Consider the following 24,169-nt stretch of genomic DNA (forward strand, 5'->3'; position numbering starts at 1 on the left):
AAGGGAAATGAAGAAACCTGGAGTTCAGGTTCACTTCCATCTCTACAGTATAATCCAGGACTGGGTACTTTTAAGGTCCCAGGTTCCAGCTCAGTCTAATGGGTATATTGCTTTTTGTCTGCTGGAAGAAAGAAGAGAATGGAAAAAAAAATGAGGCCCCTAGCCTTGAGGAAGCAGTTTCCACCCCATCTCTCTGGTCTGCCTAAAGGTTCCTCTGTCTCTCAGGTGGCCCCAACCCCCTCTTCACCTCCCCACCCCCTCCCACACCCCCATCTCCCGCTGGCACAGATGGGCCCTGGGAGACAGTGACGTGTGCGACAGGCACTGTGTCTGCTCAGGCAGCTTCCGATGGCAGCCACCCCCGCAGCTCTACTCCCCCAAACCCCAGGGATGGGGGGGGGGGTGTAGACAGGAGGATGGGAGACAGGAAGACAGGAAACAGGAGGATGGGAGATTAGGGGGCAATGAGATGATGGAGAAAAGAAGAGTTGTACATGGTTGAAAGAATCGAGACTGAGACAGGGGAAATAGGGTGAATGTTAAGGTCAATCAATAATGATGCATCTAGTCTGGATCAGGGTAAAGGTTGGAGAATCCAGGGCCTAGATGAGGATGGGGAATCTGAGTTTAGGTCAGGGTTCCTGATCTATATTTGAATCTGGGCAGGGAATCCAGGTCTGAATAGGGGTAGACATTGAGATGAGAAAAATTAGTCCAGGAAAAAAGTTAAATGACTCAACTAAGGTCACAAAGATAGTAAATGACAAAGCTAGAATTTAAATCTGGTTCCTATGACTCGTATAAAAGAAATTTTCCGTATCTGAGTAATAGAGATAATAGGACCAAGTTAGGGTCAGGGTTAAAGAGGAATCTAGGGACTGAGTCAGAGTTGAGCACGGTTTGGTCAAGGTTGAGGATCTGAGACTTGGTCGTGGAAAGGGGTCAGGATCAGCAGTGGGGTTTGGGGGCTGCATCTGGGTCAGGATCTGAAACTGGGTCACTGTCAGGGTAGGGATGGTCTAGGCTGAGTTCCGGATGAAGTTTAGGGAAGCCAGACTATGAGAAACTGCCAACTTCCTCAGTAGAGGTCAGGATTGCCCTCACCCCGTACTTCATCCCATTCCCTAACAATAAATTCATCCTTTATGGGTTCCCCCAGTCCCCAGGAAGGCCACTCAGTCAATTCAAATCATCACGCATTTATTTAGTACCCACTACGCGCCAGGCACTGCGCTAGATTCTGGAGATATGACGGGAAAAAAAAATGGACCCAGACCCTGCCCTCAAGAAGCTCACAGTCTACAGAACTGCGGTTTCAAGGGGAGGATGAGAGCGGGGGGAGGGGAACTTGAGGCTGGATTTGTGGGTGGAGCCAATGGAGAGTAGCCTCATTCCCACTCCTCCCATCACCGATCTCTTGAACCCACTCGGTGGACTACAACTCCCAGGCTGCATTGCGACCCATCCAGGTGCCTCAGGGAGGCTAATATTTCTTTTGAGAGGAGGAGACAAAAGCACCCCCAAAGCTGGGACCCGAGAGCTCTCGTAGGGAAGTGTTGCTGCGTCCCCTTTAAGTCCTGCTTGTGACGTTGCGAGACTTCCAGAAGGTTCTCTAGGGACTCGTAGGGCGGCCGGCGTGTTCCACCTCAAAGGCCTGTCAATTGGACTGGTGGAAAAATGCCAGCACTAGCCTGAGGCGGAGCTAAACCTTTCCGTTGAACCAATGAAAACGAAGGGAGGATGAGGATCCCACCTACGGCTTTCTTCACCAATGAATGTAACTGGTAGGTTAGGAGGCGTGGTTGATTGACTTATGAGAGCGCCAGTCAAAAACCTGAAATTCGAGCCTTGTATGGACGAGGGGTCGGGGGCCGCCGTTGAAAGCAGGCGTCCGTCCCCCCACACCTCCCCGTGCCCCCTTCTCGCTCAGCACCGTCCAATCATGTCAAGGGCCGTGCTGAGTGGCGGGCGTGCTGCGCAATGGCCGGCGCGGGGGCGGGGCCCTGGGGGCGGGTCTCCCCTGTCCACCCACCCTTCCCCGCTCCGTCAGCGGCCGGTGGCTTCGGTCCCGGGTGGAAGCGGTGAAGCCGGGGGGAGGGGACGGGACGGGACGGGACGGGACGGGACAGCGGCTCAGTCTGACCGACCGCGGCGGCGCCCGCAGCTTTCTCACCGGTGAGGGCGCCGCGCCGGGGCTGGGCGGGTCCCAGGGCCCGGGTGTCTGGGTTGGGGAGGAGCCGGAGGCACCGCTGGAAATGGGAGCCTAGGGGACCTGGGGGTATCTATTGGTGGTCTCGTGCCTGGGGGCCCAGAGACCCGATCTGCCTCTGGGTGGGAAGCCGAGTGCTGCGGGTAGCTGGGGACCGCCGCCGCGGGGAACAGCTGTGGGGTCTGAGTCGGGGACTGCGCCGTAGTCGTGGGGAGCTCTGGTTTCAGGACCTGCCGAGTCCACCCAGGGACGAAAAGTCCCGTGGGCGCTCCCTTCCAGGTCGGCTAGACAGCTGTGCGCTAACCCCTGGTTGCACCCTGGAGTGTCCAGCTGCCTGGGGTCTGGGGCAGCTCGAAGGGAGGGGAAGGGAGAGGGGACCGAGGAAACCAAGGGAACTGAAGGCTAGTTTTGCCCCACGAGGGCAGGTCTCCACAATCCTCCTCTGGGCTCCCAATTGGGGTGGGAGTGAGGAGCAGGGAAGGTGAGGAAGGGGTACAGTGGAGCGGGGGCTTGGCATCCAGCTGGGGGTGGCTGGGAGCGGTCCCCGTCACTGCTTGGGGGAGGGGGCATTCCCTCCCCCTACAGCTCCGCCTCTCCCCCCCCCCAAACCCCCAGTGACATCACCACTGCACTGAGCCATTCAATACCCCCACCCTGGCTGTTGGACTTAGGGATCCAGGGAGAGCCCTATAGCCTCCCCCCCATTCTCTACCAGTACCACCGCCTCCACCCTTCCCGAAGCGCCTTTTGTCTGAGGCTGGCCCCACCCCGAGACCAATTAAGGAGGAGACTTTGCACGTCAAGTGACTTCATTGAGCAGGTTCTTGGTGATTCGGGGTCAGGCTCTCCCCAGTGAGTGAGGAGCTCCACGCTGCTTCTCTCCATCTCACACTCACAGGCAGTCACTCACAATCACATTCGGGCACACACTAACCCACCCTCAAGCACAATCAATCTCAAATAACAGCCAGCTAGTCGTCACACAAGAGACTGCTTCTCTGGATTCCTTTCTCCCTCCTCACCCTGTGAGGTTTGACATTCACTGACTCTTCAGTGTGAGGCCAGAGCAGGACATGTGGCCCTGAGGAGGACCTGGCTATTGAAGCACCTGGTGGACAGGTGGGTGAGGGCAGAGAGGAGGGGTATTGCTGGGCATGTTTAAGCGCACCGGGCTGACCTGCCCACCCCCAGCTGCTCCCCCAATCCAGACAAGAGGAAGTTTCCGGAGCTTCCCACACTTCTGGGGAGAAGACTTCTTAGCCAGCTTGATGTTTAAAATTCAGCTGGAGCCGTTAAAACTGCGTGCATGGACACTGAATGGGTTTGTAAAGTTTCGGTAAGTTCCTTTAAAAAGTATTTTCACCCTCTGTCAGGATGGCAGAAGGATCCTTTCATCATTTTTTCACCTCAACTGTATATCTCACCTCTGATAATTTCATTCATCTCATATCCATGTTCTAATATTTCAGTTCCCCATATGTCCCCCTTTTTTCCACCCTTTCCCCCCCAGTATCCCATCCTTTCATACCTTAGAATTTCATCACATATCTCATCCTTCTATATACCTCATATCCCCCCATCCCCTCATATCCCCTATCCCTTTACCACCATGGCCCCTGCTTCTCCAAAATATCTCACAGCTATTACCCCAATATCTCATATCCCCTAATGTCTCACAATCCATTCATCCCTCCATATCATTTTCACATCCCCCCATATCTCTCTCATCTACTCATACTGCACCCTATATCACATCCTCCTATGTTATTCCCTATTCCTCCTATTCATATCATCCTGGTCATGCCATTCTTTATACCTCTCCCCATCTCACACCCCTACCTACACATTCCAACTTACATCTATGTACTCATGCCTCACCATCTTCCCTATTTCATATCCCCATATGCCCTGCCCTTGCTATTTTTATTTCATTTCCCCATACCTCCCTCTAATATCTTATCAAAGACCTCATCCTCCCCTTCTTTCATACCAACCCCTATGCTCCCCATCTACAAGGCTTTGGGGATTCTTTGTCATCTGAGCACATGGTGGAGGAGAAGGGAAAGGAAAGCTGGCCCCTCTAAGTCCTACTTACTAGCCTAGACAGACATGCTATGCTTATGGGAAGAGGGGGAATGTTCCAAAAGAGCCTGGCCTTTATTCTGCCCCTCCCCCCAGGGATGGTTCCAGGGTCCTTTTGAGTCCAGCTCATTTGGCAGTTGGGTTCTAAGAAACAGAACTACTTTGATGGCAGAGGTGACATGGGGACATGAGGATGTTCAAGATTAGAACCTCTTTGTTTGTCCTTTGACATGGAACTGCTGGGATGCCTCACCTGTGAGCTGGCATCGGTGGGTGGGAGAATGACACCAAGGTCCTGAATAACTGTGGGGTAGGGAGGTCTGGATGATGGGGGAAGGAGATGTGGGCTGGGACAGAGATGACAGCACTCCCCTGCCAGCTCTTTCTCAGATAGATTTTACTGCTGCTTCCGAAAATGGCTGCCCACCCCCAGATGCACTTTCTTTTCTGTGTGCCCTCCCTACCCCACCTCCCCCACATGCCAGTGATTCAAAATGGCAACCCCCAGCTTGTCGCGTGGGGGGCCGCCGAGATCTGTGCAGTTTGGCATGACGTGCTGGTGAAGGGAGGGGTGCCCGGGTTCATATAAATGCTTCTCTTTCGTACAAAGAGGCTCCCAAAGACATGAGTCAGCCCAGCAGCTGCCAGCAGTGTGGGGGCAAGAGCTATAGCCACTCTAGCCCTGCTATCCCAATGCTTAGAAACACCACTGCCTCCTCTCCTACCTGAAAGAGGGGTAGCTTAGAGATGCCGAAGTCCTGTCTCCCTCCCCCAAGTCCCGTTCAAAAGCTAGTGTTAGGAGGGCAAGAAGCAGTGGCTATGGCCTTGGCCCAGGGCATTGCTAGAAAGGCTCTGCCCCTGCCCTGGCCATTGGCAGTGATTGTGCTTTGCTTTAGAAGAGCCAGTGAATGGCTTTTGGCTATTCTCCAAACAGAGCCCCAGCCAGGAACAGGAAGAAACCCTCTCTTCTGCACAACATATACATCCCCATGTACATATGGTGAGGAGTATTGGGAGCTATGACTGTCCTAGGCCATCTGTGACAAGATACCCTTTGATCTAGGCCTGCTAGATGAGGACAATGGGGAGAACTGGGGCTTTGACACCATGCTAGGTAGATATTGAAAGCTGGAATTGAACCCAGACAGACCAGCTTTACAGGTCAAGATGTCTGAAAGGAAAGGAGGGCTGACAGGAGTCCCCTCTAGTATTGGGTAAAGGGTGGACTTGAAACAGCTAGCTACAAACAAAAAGGACCAGAATAGGAGGGGAAGAGAATTCTGCCTCTTCCAGGTTGCCTATAGTGTATGTTGTAGGACAAAGGGGTGGAGTAGTGAGTGAACTGAAGTGCTACCTTGGGGGAATTGATCCCATGCTGATGGAGACAGAAGATCCTAGTTCCTTTGCCAGGAACTGTGACTCATCCTATCTCCATAGGCTTGTAGGGATCAAATCACCTGTGAATATGAAGTTGGGAATGAGCAGACTAGAACAGAAACTACAGGACTCTAATGGCAGAGAGGCCCTGAGGTCCCTTGTACCCTTGGCCTGACTTACCAAGATAAGTGGCTAACTCAAGGGTGGCTTCCTCTGGGGGAGGGCGCTAGGGGGAGATTTTTCACAAAACCATGCTCAAGTTCCAATATTAAGCAAAGACTATCTACCCTTTCATCCCAGCATTCAATCAGACAGGTACCGTCTTCTAACTCTACATCCCCCTGGGGGCCATAGCATCCCTGTGACAACCCAAGTAAGACAGCCCAAGCCAGGATACCTTCCCTTCATTTCTTGCCCCCGTAGTATGAATCAAATATAATACTAAATAAATACTATTCTTTCACACCCTGGTAGGTTGTGAGAACTAAATATTACCCTTTATAACCTTACTGAACACACTTCCCACCCTTTTCTACCAGCTGGTTGTCCAGCAATTCAGTGGAGAGATGCCTTTGAGGCACTGGTCTGCAACAGATGCCTTTGATCTGGACAACTCAAAGGACTTGACAAATGAATCAGGTCTCAGCTGGATCCCACAAAGTAGGCCACAGCCTCCTCACTTTCCGGCTCCTGGAATCTAGGAGCTAAAGCCAAAGACACTCTCTTCAGCCCCTGAGGTCCCCTTGAAGAGTCTGAGCTGGAAAGAGCCAAATGATTGTGGTAATGGAAGTTAAAATTTAGAGTAAGAAAGGTTCTAGTCCTAGCTCTACCACTAAAGAGCTGGGTGACCTTGGAAGTAAATTAATATTCCTAGACCTCAGAGTCTGGTTCTAAAAAATTTTATTGTTCATCTTGTCCAGCTCTTTCATTTTACTGATTCAGGAAACTGAGGCCAAGATAGGAGACTTATCTAAAGAAGGGCAAAATCAAGGGGTAGGGCAGGGCAAAAAGAGGAAGCAGGAGGCTGAGGACTACTCTAGATTTGGCCCTGGACTTCTTTCAGGAACAAGGAGGCCAATACTGGTCCAGTTGCTGTAATGGGGAAGGATTATTATAAGATTCTGGGTATCCAGTCCGGAGCCAATGAAGATGAGATCAAGAAAGCATATCGGAAGATGGCCCTGAAATATCATCCAGACAAGAACAAGGAGCCCAGTGCTGAGGAGAAGTTTAAGGAGATTGCAGAGGCTTATGATGTGCTGAGTGATCCCAAGAAACGTGCTGTTTATGACCAGTATGGAGAAGAAGGTAAGAAAACCCCCAGCTCCCCAGTACCTGGCCCAGGGCAGCCCTGTGGGTGACTGATGCCTGTTCTCTTTGCAAAAAACTGTGTGACCCAGTTCCTCCTGAGCTCCTTAGCAACAGGGCAGAGGCACTGCCACTTGGGTGCTGAGGCTGAGGAAAGGGTCAGAAGGAGGGAGGCTGCCTCATCACTTCCCTGAGCCTGACCCTAACCTTTTCTGCACCATGGATTTGACTGGCTAGGGCTAAGATTCTCACTAATAGCAAAGGAAACTAGCTACTCCCCTCAATATTCTAGGCTCCTGGGACTGATTTCCTTTACTCCAAATCTCCTAAACTCTCTATTCACCACCACCACTTAACCAATCTTCATAATTTAAGATCACCCATAACATAGGCTCAGAGGTAAGGCATAAGATATAGCCACTATGATGTCTGAGCCTTGGGATTCTTCTGCCAGTCTTGAAACCACCTCTTCTCCCAGCCTTATTAGGCTATCCCTGAAGTCAGTGCTGTCCCATTGGATGGGAATATGGGGAAAGGCACATAACATTTGCATTCATCAGCATAGAGTTTTAGCCTCTGAAAGCCTCTATATAAACAAACTAGGGCCAAGGGAAGAGTGAAAGATGTGGCCTCTAGCCCAGTATCTGATAGACCCAGGGACCAAGGGCACCTGGGATACTGAGGGAAGCAATCTGCCTGCCTGCCTGCCTGCCTGCCAGGGTCAAATAGGAGCTAAGAATTACTGCTGGGACCAGGGCTGGAGTTTGGCAGCCAGGACTGACCACATTTTCCTTTTCTAAATTAAAGGATAGTGCTATCAGAGAATGTCTATCTATTCAATTCCAGAGCACCCCTGCTATTTTCTTGGGGAGGTGGAGATTATAACTGGCATTATGCCCCCAGGGCATGGGTGGTGGCCAAGAGCAGGGCTGAAGGTTTATGTCAGGGAGTAGGAAAGGACCAAATAAAGCTGAAAGAAGGGTGGCCCTGGCAGTACCTCTTAGCAAATCCCATAAGCATGATGTAGCAGCTAATTCTGGTCCTCCTTTTCAGGGCCCCACAGTGCCAGCAACAGGCACCTGTTAGGCTATATTAAGACAACACTGTCTCAAGTGGAGCCTAGGGCTGCTCTCCCCAAAAGGAACCTTCCTTTCTTTTTTTCTTTCCTCTCCTTTCCCCTTGCCTGCCTCCTTCTCCCCAGTCCTTTGTACATCCCCTTCCTAGACTTACCAACTGATTCACCAAGAGTATCCCAGAACACCCAAAAAACTCCTGTGGATAATGGAACATGCAGCAGACGTGTCAAATGCAAATAGAAATAGGGCCACTAATCCACACATAAGGATCTCTGAAGGCCACAGATTAACCATTTTAAAATGAAATCTTTTCTATGTTTATTGTATTTTTTATTTATGTTGTTAAATATTTCCCAGTTACACTTTAATCAGGTTCCCAGACTGACTGGGTAGAACACCAAGTCTAACCTAGGCAAAAGTCCAGGACAGGGTAGAGAGAGAAGGTGGAGGGGACCTCCCACTTCTCTCCCCATAGCATATCAAGTTTGACCCAAGAGCCTCTAAGTCATTGTACCCTAAAGAGACTATGGAAAAGTCTATGGGCCCAGCCTCTTTGTTCTCTACCTTTTTTCACCCCTACCTATCCTCTTTGGATATGCTGACTCTTCTTTAAGGACTGGGGGGGGGGGAGGTGCTGGACTGAAACAGTGAATACCACATACCCTAGTCTGCCAGAGTGCCAGGGGCTGGTAGTATTTCTGGCTGCCATTCTAGGCTGCCTCCTCCACAACCACCCCCACAAGGAGCCTGTCGTGCAGACAGACCAGGAGCTGTGAGCTGTGAACGGCTGAGGACAGCCTGTTCCCAGCATTCTCGGGGAGGGGGAGCCTATTGGGAATCCCTATAGGGATGAGGGTAAAGAAGACTGAAACCTTCATTAGCTTGATCCATCTGAGATCCCCCAAACTTGATTCCTCCCTGAAAAATGAAACCTAAAACTGTCCTCATGACCCTCAAGCCTTCGCCAGGGAAGTAACAGGCTAATTTGGGCTCTGCCTTTCAGGAGGTGGGGTGGGAAGAGGTGGAGGTAAGAATAGTTGCAGTAAGCCTGCTGGGAACTCCAGGTGAAAAGCTGCAAAGAAAATGCAATTCCTACCACCCTAAAGACTGTGAGGAATGAGATTTCAGGAAGGGGGACAGCCAGCCTGCAACTTCCCAGTTAGACCCCTTGGCATGTGGGAGTGAAAAGGCCTAATGATGCCATTTTGCCATTCAGGCACTTGGTATGGGGCCATGGGCAGCATTTGGAAGCCTCCTGAAAAATGATTCCTCCCTGCTATGCTCATGAATATATTCAACTGGTTTCTCCCTCTAGGCCCAGAGCCTTTCCCAGAGGGACTACAGGGGGAGGAGGGTTAGTCCTCCTCACCCATTATATCTCAATCTGGCTCCCACAATTGGGGAGGGGGTGAGGTGGGGAGCAGAGCTGCTAGAAGCCTTTTGTGTGCCCTAGGCAATGTTTGAAAATTGCTTCCCCTTTTGTGTTACTGTTCACCAGAAGCTTAGAGCCTCCACTGTAACTGTAACACATGCCACTTATCACAAAACAAATACCTAGCTGCTGTGGAGAGTGGAATTTGCAGACATTTTTAAAATGTGCTTTCACTTAAAAAATATATACTCAAAATATCAGCGGCTAAAAAGTGCCCCTTGTGTGCATGTCCCTTGGGTTTCTCCACCTTGCCTGCCCTTAGTTGCACTCGTGGGTCGGGGGAGGAGAGGATTAGAAAGCCCACCAGCAAGCCCTGTGGAGTGCCAAGGACTTTATTACCACTCACAATCACTCATCCACTTCATGGCCAACGAATGCCCTCTTCTCCTAAGGGCTAAGCAAGAACCTCAGAGTTATTTTTCCTAATTCTCAGTGTATGAATCAGGCAAATAGCACTGGGGCTCTCAACTGGATTCCATCTCAGCCAGTTCACAGGAAGAACTCTGGGCTGTTTTGAAGGGCATTAGAGTTAACCTGCCCAGAGCATCACAGAGTTGTCAGAACTAGGTTTGAATCCAGTGTTTATTTGCTGGGTTACTCTAGGCAAATCAGCTCAGCTCTCTGAGCCTCAGGTGATTCAAACTAAAAAAAAGACCTGCCCTAGAGAGGGAAGTGATTATTGTTATTCTGGAAACCAGATATGCTTCCCATCCGCACAAAGCGGAAAGCAGCCAACTTCCTCCCCCTCCTCCCCCATCCCCACTCTCCGGGGTCTTTTTTCAAGAGAATGGGGAGGATAAACTATCCGGAAAACCAGCAGTGAGTATCAGATGGAGCAACCTCTCCCTTCCTAGGGACCTGTTTAAGGGATGGGGACGGGGTGGGATAAAAGGGCTGATGCCTAGACCTACCTTTTTGTTCTGTCTTCAACTTCCCTTCCTCCCTTCCAACCCCCATCCCCCTGCCCAGGCCTGAAGACTGGTGGCGGCAGCTCTGGAGGCTCAGGAGGCTCCTTCCACTACACCTTCCATGGTGACCCCCACGCCACTTTCGCCTCCTTCTTTGGTGGCTCCAACCCCTTCGACATCTTCTTCGCCAGCAGTCGTACCACACGGCCCTTCAATGGCTTTGACCCGGATGACATGGATGTGGACGAAGACGAGGACCCATTTGGCGCCTTCGGCCGCTTTGGTTTCAATGGGCTGAGTGGGGGACCCAGACGACCTCAGGAATCCCTGCACCCCCGGCGAAAGGTGCAGGATCCCCCTGTCGTGCACGAGCTGCGCGTGTCCCTAGAAGAGGTCTATCATGGCTCCACTAAGCGCATGAAGATCACCCGGAGGCGTCTCAACCCAGACGGTCGGACCGTGCGTACTGAGGACAAGATCCTGCACATTGTTATCAAGCGAGGCTGGAAGGAGGGCACCAAGATCACCTTTCCCAAAGAGGGCGATGCCACACCAGACAACATCCCCGCCGACATAGTCTTTGTACTCAAGGATAAGCCCCATGCCCACTTCCGCCGAGACGGGACCAACGTGGTGTACAGTGCCCTGATCAGCCTCAAGGAGGTAAGGTGGGACCGTGCCTGGACCTCCCCAGGCAGGGGAAGGAAGGAGGGGAGGGAGGGAGGGAGGATCCCAGAAATCCCAGTCACCGGTCTCCTCATCCCTCCTTTGCCCTTTTTGCTCCCCAGGCAGAAAAGGTGCCTGGGGGACCATTCCCGTGCTCCCTTCCGCCTTAAGAAACCACTCTCCATCTCTCCGTTGTTCTCTGTCCTTCCTAGGCGCTGTGTGGCTGCACTGTGAACATTCCCACCATCGATGGCCGAGTTATCCCCCTACCCTGCAATGACGTCATCAAGCCGGGCACTGTGAAGAGACTACGGGGGGAGGGGCTACCCTTCCCCAAGGTGCCCACCCAGCGGGGCGACCTTATAGTCGAATTCAAAGTGCGCTTCCCAGACAGGATAGCCCCGCAGACGCGACAAATCTTAAAACAGCACCTGCCTTGCTCCTAGGCCCAGCCTCAGGGCTGGCTCTCGGCCTCCACAGCAATACCGCCCTCCGCCCCAGGCTCTTGAAGCCACTTAGGCAACCCAGCTGGCCCCACCGCCCGCCTGCCCGCCCGCCCACCGGGCAACCTTTTTCTAAAATGCAAAAAAGCCACTTTTGTTTTCAGAGAGTTGTTACCGCCCCTACCTGGCTGTGCTGTCTCGGGTGGGAAGTGAGGGTGGAGGGAGGGAGGGGGGAGGGAGGGATGCCCCCAGGGCCAGGGGTCGCTGTTTTTGTCCCAAGCTTTGAATCCAGTTTTACTGCTCCCCATGGCTGGAGAGTGACTTGACTGTTACTTGGCGATGTGTAGAGGTTTCCTATTCAGGCCTGTAAATAGCATGTCGTTCCCCTACCCGCTGCTGAGGTCCTTCCTGCCTTCCTTTCTCACCCAGTCTCCCGCCCAAATCCTTGGGGGGGGGGGGGGGAGTACAAAAAGGACACCCCTACCCCGACTAGATACCTCCACCCAGGGGGAGGGGGGAAGGAATACTAGCCACGTGTACTCATTTCTGTACGCACACACACACCTTCCCACGTTTGTGCACACATATTTGGGGACTGGGGAGGGGGGTGGGGAGGGCCATTGAGCACGAGACACTTTGTATTTAACAGGGGTGGAGTTTGCAGCGCTGCTGGCCGAGAAGGGGGTCTGAGGGCAGCTCAGTTTCACCTCACCTGCCTCACTTTCCCTCCCTTGACAGCCACGCCTTCCCCACGCCGAGCTGGGCCTGCAGGCTGGGGAAAGTGGGGATGAGCAGAAGGGGAAAGCGCATACATACCACATGTGTTTTCTTTTAGGCTTAACTAAGGGGCTTGGGTGGGAGGGGTTTTTACATTTTTGTACTGGGCAGCTCTTCAGCGCTGCTGGCCTCGACCCAAAAGGGGCTTCCGAGCTTTTCCCCCCTTCTGAGAATCCTGGGTCACCGCAGCCATGCCCTGGCCTCCCTGCCCCAGGGCTTCGGCCCTGCCTGAGCCCGTCCGACCCATCGGGTCCTAGTCCTCTCCATCTCCGAGCGTCTGAGGTCCTGTCCCTAGAGTTTGGGGAACCCAGAACGTCCTGCCTTGCTCCACACTGTATATTATCCCGGACGGCAGGGAGTCCTGGAGAAGGGCTTGTGGACTCTGGCCGCGTCTCTGGCTACACCCCAAGGACCCGGGGTGGGGGCTCTCTTGGCTTTTCTCATTTTGATGAGCCCCTGAATGTTTTTATAGTAGGTTTTTTGTATTTTTTTGTAATGACAGTATTATGAAAAAATAAAGTATTTTAAAAATAGAGTATCCGTGAACTACTGTAGTACAGGGAAGTGGGGAGGAGGTATTCCAAGGGCCTCGATCACCACCCCGCTCCCTCCATTGCTGCTCCTCTTTTAGAAACCAGTCAGAAGGCTCTTCATCAGCATGCAAGTTGCCCCCTAGTGGCCAGCAGCGTGTCACCTCAAAGGGTCTTTCTGACCCCCCCAAAAAAAACACCTCTTGAACACATACCACCTGGGAGGTGAAAAGCCCCGCTCCGCCCCTCCGCTTACGACCCAAAGCAACGCAGCAAACACTGACAGGGGACAGAAACAGCTACTATTGTTAAAAGAATAGAATGTATTTGGAGAGGATAATGTCCTTAACACAAATGGTTACCATCCTCTTTGGAAAGCTTAGTGTTGTCTGTTATGAGAACAAATTGTCTCCTGGGAGACTGGATTCTCTTGGAGGGAGCCAGAATACTCCATATTGAGGAAAAGGGCCTGCGGATCCCTTCTGAAAGGAGTAGGATCCCCCAGTAGGCAGGTTGGGACGCTGCTGGGAGGGGCCCAAGGTCCTGGAGAGCCTTGACCCTCTGTGGTGGTATCGGAACTTGCCTGAAGAAGCTGACACCTCATTAGCGATGGAAGCTAATTTCTCTGGTTGCAGGTGCTGATCCCTGAATCTCACTGTTTTCTTAATTTTTTTAACTCTTTTCTCCCTGTCCTGGGTCGGCTTCTCCCAACTCAGGCTCCGGTGTCCTTCAGAACTCTTTCTATGGCTGCCTAACTTGCTGTTGCCCTCCTGAACCCTAGAAGGGTAGATTGCTCGGACCTCCCTGAATTTACTGCCACCAGGTTCTACCTGGGTCTCCAGTATCTGGTGTTCCTTCTCTTGAGGCTGATTCTCTTCCCAAGCACACGTCCCATCCATTGACCCCATCTTCTTCTCTAAGATCAGGCCAACCACTGTCATACCATCTGAAGTTGAAGGAACGTCATTGCTGAAAGGGGTAGCTCCTTTGGTGGGAGACTTGACTGGGGGTGGTGGCCTTTGCTCAGTAGTAGTCTCCTTCCCAGCTACCTCTTCCTCAGTCTTACGGAAAGGCTCCTCCATCCCTTTGATTTTCTTCTTAGGACAAAGCCATTTGAGGAAGCCCTTCATCTTTAAGCTGATTTCTAAAGAGATTTTGCGCTGGAATACTCCATCCTGCTTTGGGAACCCAAAAATTCGGCTTAGAGGACCCCGAGATGGCAACTTATTATTAGAGGTGTGGTTCTTCAGTAAATTAGAGGCCTTTTCTTGAACTTCATTCCCCATTTCTTGGTCTGTTTGGAGTTTACTGAAATTCCCTTTTTTCAGGGACAGTGTCCAGAGCTTGGCCTTGTTTTTGCCCGTGGCCTGAGGCTGAAGTTTCTGGAACTCCTTCGAGCCTGCACGTTTTTCTTCCAACTTCATAAGAGTACCAGGCTCCTGAGCACCTGTCATGTTCTCATCAACTTGATCCAGAGAATATGACTGGGAGATTTTAGTGCCCTGGAAACCAAGAACGTGGGGCTGGACCAGAGGGATAGTTGAAGTACGGTTTTCAGAGTAGCTCTTATCTAGTACTGTCAGGTTGTAATCTTCATTACTGGTAACTTGTGTTTTGTAGATAAAGCAGCTTAAATCCTGCGGATCCAGGGTTCGAAGTGCAAGTGTTTGTCCTTCAGCCATGTGGGCCTCTTCATTACTCATGCTCTCGTATTGTAACCTTTGAAAACTTTCAATGTCTTCAGCTATCACCGTGTCTTTGGTGTGAGGATGGGAGGGAGAGACTTGTTTTGTGGCCATTTCTCTAGATTCCCTTACCCTTAAGGGAATTCCCAAAACTTTCTCCACCATCCTCTTCTTCAGGTGGAAATTTAGCTTGGAAAAGCTGATAGGCTTATTAAATATACAGGGACTTTTGAAGTCAGAAATTTTTTGATTCCCATTTATATACTCTTCCTTGTCCTTGATGAGGGGAAATACCTTTTGCTCCCCTGTTCCCTGTCTTTGAAGTTGATTCCTGAAATTATACATCTCCTGTCTCGGAACTAAAGCTGCATGCTTCATGCTCAACTCTAAAATATTCCTCCTATTTGGTCTGGAACCTCTATCTATTAAGCAAGATCTTGGGGAAAATGTATTCTCTTCCCAGTCCCCCCCAGCCTGAGGTGCCTCCCACAATTCCTTCCTAACATTCCAGGAGCCCTTCTCAGCCTCTAAAATATCTAAAACAAGGGCTGAGGCCTCTCTGGCAACTCCACCTACCCAGATTTCCTGAATGTTTTTTTCTGGTAAATTAGCTTCATGCCCCAAGCTTTGAGTACCTGCAATAGAAGGAATTTGAACTTTGGGGTTTCTTAGTTTAAACAGGTAGATAGATTCAAGGACCTTTTTGGGCAGACCCCACTTCATCCGAATGTTCATATGGCGAATGTGGGATTCAAGGAGTTTCTTAGTGTCTGGATTAAGGAATGGAATGTCCCTACAGGTTTCCACTTCATAAATCACTTCTTCAGTGGGTGAAGGAGCCTGGGGTTGAGATGGTGGTTGTGGTCCTAGCTGTAGCTGAGGCTGGGTTTGAGTTGCTGTGTCTTCTGTAGCTGGAGGTGAAGCTGGAGGTGGAGCTGGAGCTGGAGCTGGAGCTGGAGGTGGAACTGGAGCTGGAACTGGAACTGGAACTGGAACTGGAGCTGGAACTGGAACTGGAGCTGGAGCTGGAGCTGGAGCTGGAGCAACAACCTGTCTCATTTGCCCCCGCCGATGTGTTGGGTGAGTGGGGACTAAGGATACAGACCAACGTCTTGCAGTGGCCCAGGAACGGCTCACACTCTCAGGAACCACTTTCTTCTGTATTGCTACACTCTTCTCAAGAAGATGCTTCTGCAATAACTCCTTCTGGCTTGGGGGTGAGCTTTTCTTAAGGTCTTTCTTTGGGCACTCCTTTGGACCTTTCTCTGGCACTTTTGCGGGTGCCAAAACTAGACCAGGTGCCGAGTGACTTGCTGTATTCTTTTTGCCAGAATGTTTGACATCTTGGAATGTGGAAGGCCGAGGTTCTCTGGGTCTTTCCTGGTCTTGCTGAAGTATAGTCTGAGGCATCATGTGTTTAATGGAGTCTTTGACCCTCTGGGCCAGGCCCCAGTGGTGCTGGATGAGTCTTCTTCGGAGATGGGTCTCCAGTAGTTTCTTGACATCTTTGGGCAAGAAAGACAGTTCCTGGGGCCAGTTGGAAACTTGCACCTGGGACCAAGAAGCCTTATGGACCCGGGGCAGCTGGAGCGGCAAAGGATTGAAGGCTTCATGAGATCTCTGGACGACATGGGGCACACCCCATAAGGACTGGAGCTGCTTCTGCAGCAAATGCCACTCCAAGGCCTGGAACTTGGGCAGGTAGATCATTGGGATCTTTACTGAGGTCTCTTCCGGCTCAGTTCTGAAGGTCCTGATCGGAGATGATGGGGATAGGGATGGGGTAAGAGATGGAGGTAAGGGTGAGGTCACTGGTGGAACTGGAGGTGGAGATGAAGATAGGGGCCTGGAAGAGGGTGGATTCGAAATTGGAAGTAGTTTTAAGTGTTGGGTTGGAGAAGGCAGAGTGGGTTGATTAGCCAAATCAGGTAGGTGGAGGTAGGAAAAATCATTGAAGAAAACTAAGGGATTGTCCATAGGTGGCAATTTGATGGTGGCCCCCAGCCAGGATGAGGAACTAGACCCCATGTAGGTTGTTGCCAAAGATTCACTATGCAGAGAGGGGAGACCCCAGAAGAGTTGAATGCACTGTTGATTAGGACTCACTGTGTTCTCGGAATTCCACCCAGGTATGGAACAGAGTCTGTTCAGGAAATGGAGGGTGTTGGGAGCTAGGATCAGGGATACAGGGCTGTGGAGCTGCCGAGGGCTGTGGATCTGCTCCGGCATTATGGTATTGACAAGAGGCCCTTCAGAACTCAAGAAGGACTGGTCTGTCCTACAGGTACTCCAAGAGGGGCGATCTGGGGTCCACAGATCATTAACAGATGACTCGGTGTCTTCTAGAACTAAAGACAATTCCTTCAGTTTCTTGTGATGGAAACATGTTGGGAGATCTGACCTAGGCTGTCTCAGTAATTCCTTTTCCTTCCAAATATGGAGTGCTATCTTTTCTGCGATATGCATCTCCAGGAACTCCTGGGCACTTGGGCTGAGGAGTGGGACTTCATTAGTCTCTGGGTGCTGCTGAACTCTGGCATCTAAAGCCTGATCAGAAAGCTTCAATCGTAAAGGAACCAAGTTCTTCTCCTGACTCTTTGAAGGCTCATCACGTGACTTTTCCTCTTTCATAGTAATAGGCAGAGTTCCCTTCTGTTCTCCCTTTTGTGCCCAAAGATAGGGTTCCGATAGATCAAGAGAAAGGGGCTCCAGCTGGGAACTCCAGAGTAACAAATAAGGAAGCATTAAGTACCCTTGGGAATTCTTCCATTGGAGGGAGCCAGAAAAGGATGGATAGGACGAATCAATGTCAGAAGTCAATGAGGCTGAAGCCAAGAGGGGAGCAGCATCTGGGGACAAGACTTTTGGAATGGTGCTCAGCAGGTCTGGTTCTTTGCCTGTAGCTGATGCTAAAGGCGGATCTGGGAGCCTTGGAGTCAAGGAAGACTGCTGGGCAGGCGGACGGTCTATCAAAGAGATGGGTCTCAGGAACATGCTAGGATCCTTGCCATGCATGTGGTCCAGTAAGAGTTTCCTATTTATTGTAGGAGTGTCAGGCGGCGAGGTGGACTCAAGGATTGGTGTGGGAGTTGCGGCTTGGGCATGGGCCTTGGAAGGAGTGCGGACTAACGGGACCAGAGGGGTCAGTGAAAGTCTAAGGACTTCTGAACAGACCGCTTCCTCTTCCTGTAGTTTAGCGTTGGCTGCTAGAGGACTTTGCATTGTGGAACGAGCGTGGGCTCCAGAGAGATTACTGAACAGTGAAGATCGAACAATGTGGGAGTGGGATTTCTCTTCTGCATTAGAGGAGTCCTGTGAGGTGCTGGGGGGCACAGGAGTGGAGGGCCTTGAAGAGGAGGCACAGGCTACAAGGGGAGTATGGACCCTAGCAGGAGTGCAGACGGTGGAGGAGGTAGAGATCCCTGAAGGTGGAAGAGCCTGGGACAGGGTATGGCTAAGAGATCCAGCATGAGTGACTGTGGTGGGACAGACCACGGACGGCGCGTGGACCACTGAGGAACTGTGGACCTTAGAAGAGGTCAGGGTGTCTGCAAATGTTTGGGCCTTAGCCGAAGTGTGGGCCACAGAAGCCTTGGGTGCTGCCGAGGCGGCGTGGAATCTCGAGGACTTGGCAGGTTTCGTTGATGGGACGGAAGCTTTTAAGGGGCCTCCTGAAAGGGGAGGAGGTGTAGAAGAGCCCGGATACTTGGAGAAAACGGGAGCCCCCGAAGGAGAGTGTGAGGGGGTGGACGCCAGCGGAGGCGTGGGGGCCAACGGAGTAGAATCCACAGAAGTGGAGCCAGTTTTTGAGTAGTCTGTGTTCAGCGAGGTGGTAGGGGCCACAAACGGAGGGTGGCAGAGTTGGGGGTGTGCCTGCAGATATGCAGGGTCGAGTAAATAGGAGCGGTCCAATGATGAAGTGCTAGGCAGGGAGGCCATGGAAGCAACAGGAAGGGTGGGAGCAAAGGAAGGTGCTGGAGCAAAGGAAGGAGTCGGAGCAAAGGAAGGAGCTGGAGCAAAGGAAGGAGCCGGAGCAAAAAAGGGGCTAGGAGCATAAAAGGAGCCCGCACCAAAGGAAGGGGCGGGAGCCACAGAAGGCATGGGAGCAAAGTAAGGGCTGGGAGCCACGAAGGGGCTGGGAGCCACCGGAGGAGCCGGAGGGGCCGGAGCAAACGCCAGATTGGAAATTAAAGAAGGGTTGGGTACAACCGGAGGAATGAGAGTCCCAGGAGAGGTGGGAGCCACCGTCGGAGTGGAAATCACTAGAGGGGTGGAAATGATGGAAGGAATCTGAGCCACCGGAAGGATGGGATTAACAGGCGTGAGAGCCCCCGGAGGGAGGGCAGCATTAGAAGTTGGAGGAGCCACAGGAGGAGGGGGAGCCACAGGAGGAGGGGGAGCCACAGGGATGGGGGGAGACACCACAGTGGGAGGAGACACAGCAGGGGAGGGAGCTGAAGAAGAGGTCGCGGCGACGGCCTGGGGATCGCGTATGGAGGTGTGAGTTATGCATTTGCTATCCGATTCGGTGGGAAGAGCGGCGTTCAGAGGAGTAGGCGCCTTGGAGATGCTGAGATTCTTCGCGGGGATTTGGACCATCGAGGTAGCATGGCTCACAGACGGAGCCAGCGAGAGATCTGGCTGCAGAGAGGACGTGAGGGCCTCAGAGAGAGTAGAAGCTAAGGGGGTGTCCAAGACCTCCGAAGGGATAGTTTCCACCGAAGTGCTGGTCATCAAGGAAGTGCGGACCACGGTGGAGGTATGAGCCAGTACCGAAATATGGGTCCTAGAAGTGGTGCTGGACTGGGAGTAGCTTTGGACCCTGATGGGGGTTTTGGCCTGGCAAGACGGATGGATGGGGGTCACAGAAAGACTGTGACTCGGTAAGATTTGGGCAGTCCCTGAAGAAGAGGGACTCAGCGAGGACGTGCGCGGTGCCAGCGCGCTCTGGGAGGGACCTGGGACCAGGGAAAGGCTAGAAGGCAGGCTCAGAGACAGGTCTGGCGGCAGGACCCAGGAGGCCAGCTCCGGCAGAGAGGATTGGAACAGCAGGTCGGCCTCCATGGCCACAGAATTGCACACTTCACAGCCGGGGTCTGTGCAGAGCATCTGTCGGACGCTAGCCTTCTCAGAGAACTTGGCCTTGTGGCTGCAGGAAACAGGAAAATGACTGAAGGCTGGGAAGTGTAGAGGAGGCGGGAACTAGGGCAGGGGCCTGAGGGGTCTCCTGGTCCTTGCATATACCCCACGCCCATCCCCCACACCCCCCACCACACCTCCCCCTCATTAACTCTCCTGCCATGGCGGACACAGAGACCCAGGACGGAGGCAACTGGTACTAGGAATGGGGACATGGGGCAAGAGGAGGGATCACCTTCTCAGGATTGATGGCAGCTCTCTGGGACTGTCAGTTTCGTCCTGGTAAAATCTCCAACCTATGAAACAAAACAGCCCCCCAAAATGTATAATGGAGATGTAGAGCGTAAATAAAAACGGAGACCGGCTAAGGGTGTTGGGTGACGTAGAATTCTGGGAAACACGGAACAGTCAGGCTGTTGGGAAGCAATTCTGAGTTAATTCACAAATTCGAATAGGCCAGGATAAGGGAATAAGCCATGCTTCTTGCCTTCGAATTCCTCCATTCCCAGGATAAATGGAGAGCAGAGAATAAACTGTACACACTCTGGGTTGCCCCCTTCAGAAATCTGTCCAAATTTGGGGTTGCTTTTGATGAGCCTCCCCTTTGGGAACATCCTTCTCTGAAAGGCACAGGCAGGCCAAGGGCCTTCGGGGATTAGAAGCTGACATGATCATGGGAGAAAACCCAGGAACCAGAGTCAGGAAACATGATGGAAGGTATTCGGGTGAAGATCAACGGATGGAAAAATAGAAAGGTCATTGTCATCTGGCACCCAAAGGAAAGGAAATAGGCAAGAAGTGTCAGACTTTTCAGAACTCAACAAATTCAGAAATTTCAAGAAATAAATGAGAAAGCTCCATTGAAACAGAGGCAAGGGTAATTTAATTCAAGCATCATGTATTAGGACTATTCTGGGAATAAAGATAAAAATAAGAGTTTCTGCCCTAAAGACCTTACATTCTACTGGAGGGAACTATGTACAGATAACTAATTTAAAATATCTACAAAGTTAATTGAGAGGTAGGTTGCCCCAACAACTGAGGAGATCAAGATAAACTTCTTCTGATGATATGAGGTGGCACTTGTGGTGAGCCTTGAAGGGATAGAGAGATTCTAATAAGGAAAGGCGAAGAGGGATGCATTTCAGCATATGGAACAACTTGTAGGAAGGCCCAGAGTGGCACACAGAATGTCCCTTAAGGGGAAGAGCAGGTGGAATAGTTTGGGCTTAACATATATGAAGGGGATTCATTTGAAATCTGGCTGAAAAGATAGGCGGCTCAATGGATTGAGAACCAGGCCTAAAGACAGAAGGTCCTGGGTTCAAATGTGACTCATACCCTTCCTAGTTGTGTGACCCCCCCCCAGGTAAGTCTCTAAACACCCATTGCCTAGCCCTTACTGCTCTTCTGTCTTAGAACTGATTCTTAGCTTTGATTCTAAAACAGCAGGTGAAGAGTTTAAAACAAAACAAGACTGGAACCAGGTTGTAAAGAACTTTAAATGTCAAACAGAAGTTGACATTTTTTTCTAGAGGAAATAGAGAGTCATGGAAGCTTCTTGGACAGGTTTATTGATTGTCTCATTAAACAATTCTTACTCAAGAGGACTTTATGTTCTAATGGAAAAGGTGACGAGTATGGTAAATATTTAACAAATACTTTATCTGGCTGTCTCTGAGGGTCTAGATACTAGACCCTAGAATCTAGGACCATTCTGGGGGTAGCTAGGTAGCTCAGTGGATTGAGAGCCAGGCCTAGAGATGAGAAGTCCTGAGTTCAAATATGACCTCAGACACTTCCCAGCTGTGTGACCCTGGGCAAGTCACTTAAGCCCCATTGCCTAGCCCTTATGGTTCTTCTGTCTTGGAATCAATACAAGACAGAAGGTAAGGGTTTATTTAAAAAAAAAAAAATCTAGGACCATTCTGGGGAAGGAGCAGCTTTCTAACATATTTGCAACCCTAGACTTCTATTAGTCATTTCAAAGTTCAATTCTACTTTCTTTCTCCCTCAATCTCTCAGAAGTCTCTCTGATAATCAGGAGTCATGTAGCATCATAGGAATATCCTTCAAGGAACTGTTCCCTCGCCCTGTTTAGGGCCTGGAGTGGAGGAGTTATAGCTATATTTGTATTGCTCCTCACATGGCTCCTATATGGTAAGAACTCAACCAAACAAGGCATTGAGCTGATCCCAAAGATAAAACCAATTATTTTAATTACATGAAATTAAAAAGCTTTACCCGAAGAAAATCAACACAACCAGGACAAGATAAGTTGTTGATTGGGGGGGGGGGGGGTGAGAATCTTTATAACCAATATCTCTGATAAGAATCTGATATCTAATATATTTATATTGGAACTAAAAACACCAAAAGTCATGCCCAGTGGATAAGTGGTCAAAGGATAAGAGCAGTCTTCAGAAAAGATTGCTCCAAATAACTAATAATAAACAAGAGAATGCAATTCAAAACAACTTCAAGGTTTTGCCACACACCCAGAAAATTGACACCGTTGACAAAATATGAGAATAGACAATGCTAGAAGGGTTGTGGTAAGTACACTAATGCATACATGAATACATATATACACACTAATGCATACACTAACACAGAGTTGATAGAATTGGAAATTGGTTCAATGATTCTGGAAAGAAATTTGGAATTATGCTTTTTTTAAAAAATGACTGAAATGTCCATACCTCTTTGACCCAAAGATGCAACTGCTAGGTATATGTCTCAAGAAGACCAAATACAGAAAAGTCTAATAATATGCACCAAAATATTCTTATCAGAACTTTTTGTAGTAGCAAGGAACTAGAAAAAAGGAGATGCCTGTTGGCTAAAGAATGGTCGAACAAACTCTTTAGGACATGAATGTGATAGATAAGAATTATGAATGTGAGGGGGCAGCTGGGTAGCTCAGTGGATTGAGAGCTAGCCCTAGAGACGGGAGGTCCTAGGTTCAAATCTGGCCTCAGACACTTCCCAGCTGTGTGACCCTGGGCAAGTCACTTGACCCCCATTGCCTAGCCCTTACCACTCTTCTGCCTTGGAGCCAATACACAGTATTGACTCTAAGACGGAAGGTAAGGGTTTAAAAAAAAAAAAAGAATTATGAATGTGAATACAGAGAAGCATGGGAAGATTTATATGAAGTGATATGAAGTAAAATAAACAGAACCAGGAAAACAATATACAGGACAGTAACAATGAAAATGGAAAAACTGACAACAATAAGAGCAGAATGCTCCAAAACTGTAATAACCAAGTCTGACTTCAAAGATGAGTTGTAAGGAAGAAACTCCCTTACAGGGCTTGAGGTATGGTTGATTTACCCTCTCATCAGTGATAACAACTCTGCCCTGGGCTCTATTTTCTGATATTGATTTCATTTTCTTCCCTGGAAAAGAGGAGAGGAAGGAGAGGGAGACAGAGAGACAGATATGGGGGGAGGGGGAAGAAAGAGGAGAGAGAGACAGATACAGACAGACATACAGATAGACAGATAGAGACAGAGAAAGAAAGAGACAGACAGAGAGAGAGGGAGGGAGAGAGAGAGAAAGAGAGAGAGAAAGAGAGAGAGGGGTAGGGAGGAAGGAGAGAGTTCAAGCTTATGAGCTCTTGAACAGACAAAGCCCTATTTCTATTTCCCTCTATCAAAGCACCTAATAATTTCTTGACATACTTTGACAATTTCACCCTTCCAAGATGGAAGAACTCTTCAGGGAAACGACTATTCTGAACCTACCATCATCAATAAGGAATACTGGTTGCTGAAGCAGAAACAAGAAAAACTTGGGGGACTAAGAAGGGGTCTATGGGCTTCACCAAAAAAAACTAAGAAATTTTCCCAGAGTTGTCCGTATCAACATCACCACCGCCTCCTCCCCCATGTATGTTTTCTGTTCCAGACTTTGGTCAGGGAAGAACTTGGGGGTAACCATTTCACCTTAGAATGTATAATAGAGAAGTGAAAAAGTTAGGCATAATTTGGCCCATACTTTAGATTTATAGGGAGTACATTTCAAAATGTTCAGAAAAGGAGACATTATTTAGAGCTGAAGGAACCTTAAAGGTCATCCAAGATCTTTATGTAACCCCTGAGGGTTTCTGGGTTTCTCCCAGATAGCTTTGCTCTGAAAACTGAAGACAGCACTAGCAAGGATGCAATATGGACAGTGAGTCCACAGCGTGAGCTTGTTGGGCCCAAGGCCAAGTAGGAACAGGAAAATGCAGTAGAGGTCTGAGGCACTCAAATGATCTTTAGATAACATCATAGGGCAATTGGCCAGGAAGTAGGGACTGCCTTGACAGAAGTGGGAGTGGAAGTGCCACTCACCATGGAATGAGGCCATCTTTCCCCGCTATTTATAATCAGAGATACTTGGGGGGTGGGTGAGTCAAGGAATGCTTAATAATGGAGAGGGGAAGGGAATGCCAGATGACTCTTCTCCACAAATGGCCCCTGGATGCAGCTGTTCCTTTGGCAAATGTAAAATTGAGAAATCCAACCTTCCTCAAAGGCTGCCCCTGG

The 24,169-nt window shown here is 50.2% G+C and overlaps 2 protein-coding genes across 6 annotated transcripts in view; one reads left to right on the forward strand and one right to left on the reverse strand.

Annotated features, from left to right (window-relative positions):
* The first annotated feature begins 1,584 nt into the window (after positions 1-1,584).
* Positions 1,585-12,809, forward strand: DNAJB5 (DnaJ heat shock protein family (Hsp40) member B5). 3 transcript variants are annotated; one of them, XM_007498837.3, is made up of 4 exons: positions 1,585-1,784; positions 6,732-6,976; positions 10,454-11,055; positions 11,271-12,809. In XM_007498837.3, exons 1-4 carry the CDS (start codon positions 1,741-1,743, stop codon positions 11,502-11,504), a joined length of 1,125 nt encoding a protein of 374 aa, XP_007498899.1. In that variant the 5' UTR covers positions 1,585-1,740; the 3' UTR covers positions 11,505-12,809. The 3 variants fall into 3 exon arrangements, with proteins under 3 accessions (XP_007498899.1, XP_007498900.2, XP_001368235.2); XM_007498838.3 differs by lacking the exon at positions 1,585-1,784 and adding an exon at positions 1,891-2,175; XM_001368198.5 differs by lacking the exon at positions 1,585-1,784 and adding an exon at positions 2,858-3,545.
* Positions 12,810-13,111: 302 nt separating this feature from the next.
* LOC103096099 (uncharacterized) overlaps positions 13,112-24,169 on the reverse strand; it is a 36,752-nt gene continuing 25,694 nt past the window's right edge. For all 3 annotated transcript variants that reach the window (XM_007498835.3, XM_007498834.3, XM_007498833.3), the window contains 2 exons: positions 19,868-19,928; positions 13,112-19,642 (listed from right to left, as the gene is read on the reverse strand). In XM_007498835.3, coding sequence (XP_007498897.2) covers positions 13,201-19,642; positions 19,868-19,928 — 6,503 coding nt within the window. In that variant the 3' untranslated portion in view covers positions 13,112-13,200. The remainder of the gene's footprint in view (positions 19,643-19,867; positions 19,929-24,169) is intronic.

The sequence above is a fragment of the Monodelphis domestica genome, chromosome 7 (genome assembly GCF_027887165.1).
Source record: "Monodelphis domestica isolate mMonDom1 chromosome 7, mMonDom1.pri, whole genome shotgun sequence".
Taxonomy (NCBI): Eukaryota; Metazoa; Chordata; class Mammalia; order Didelphimorphia; family Didelphidae; genus Monodelphis; species Monodelphis domestica.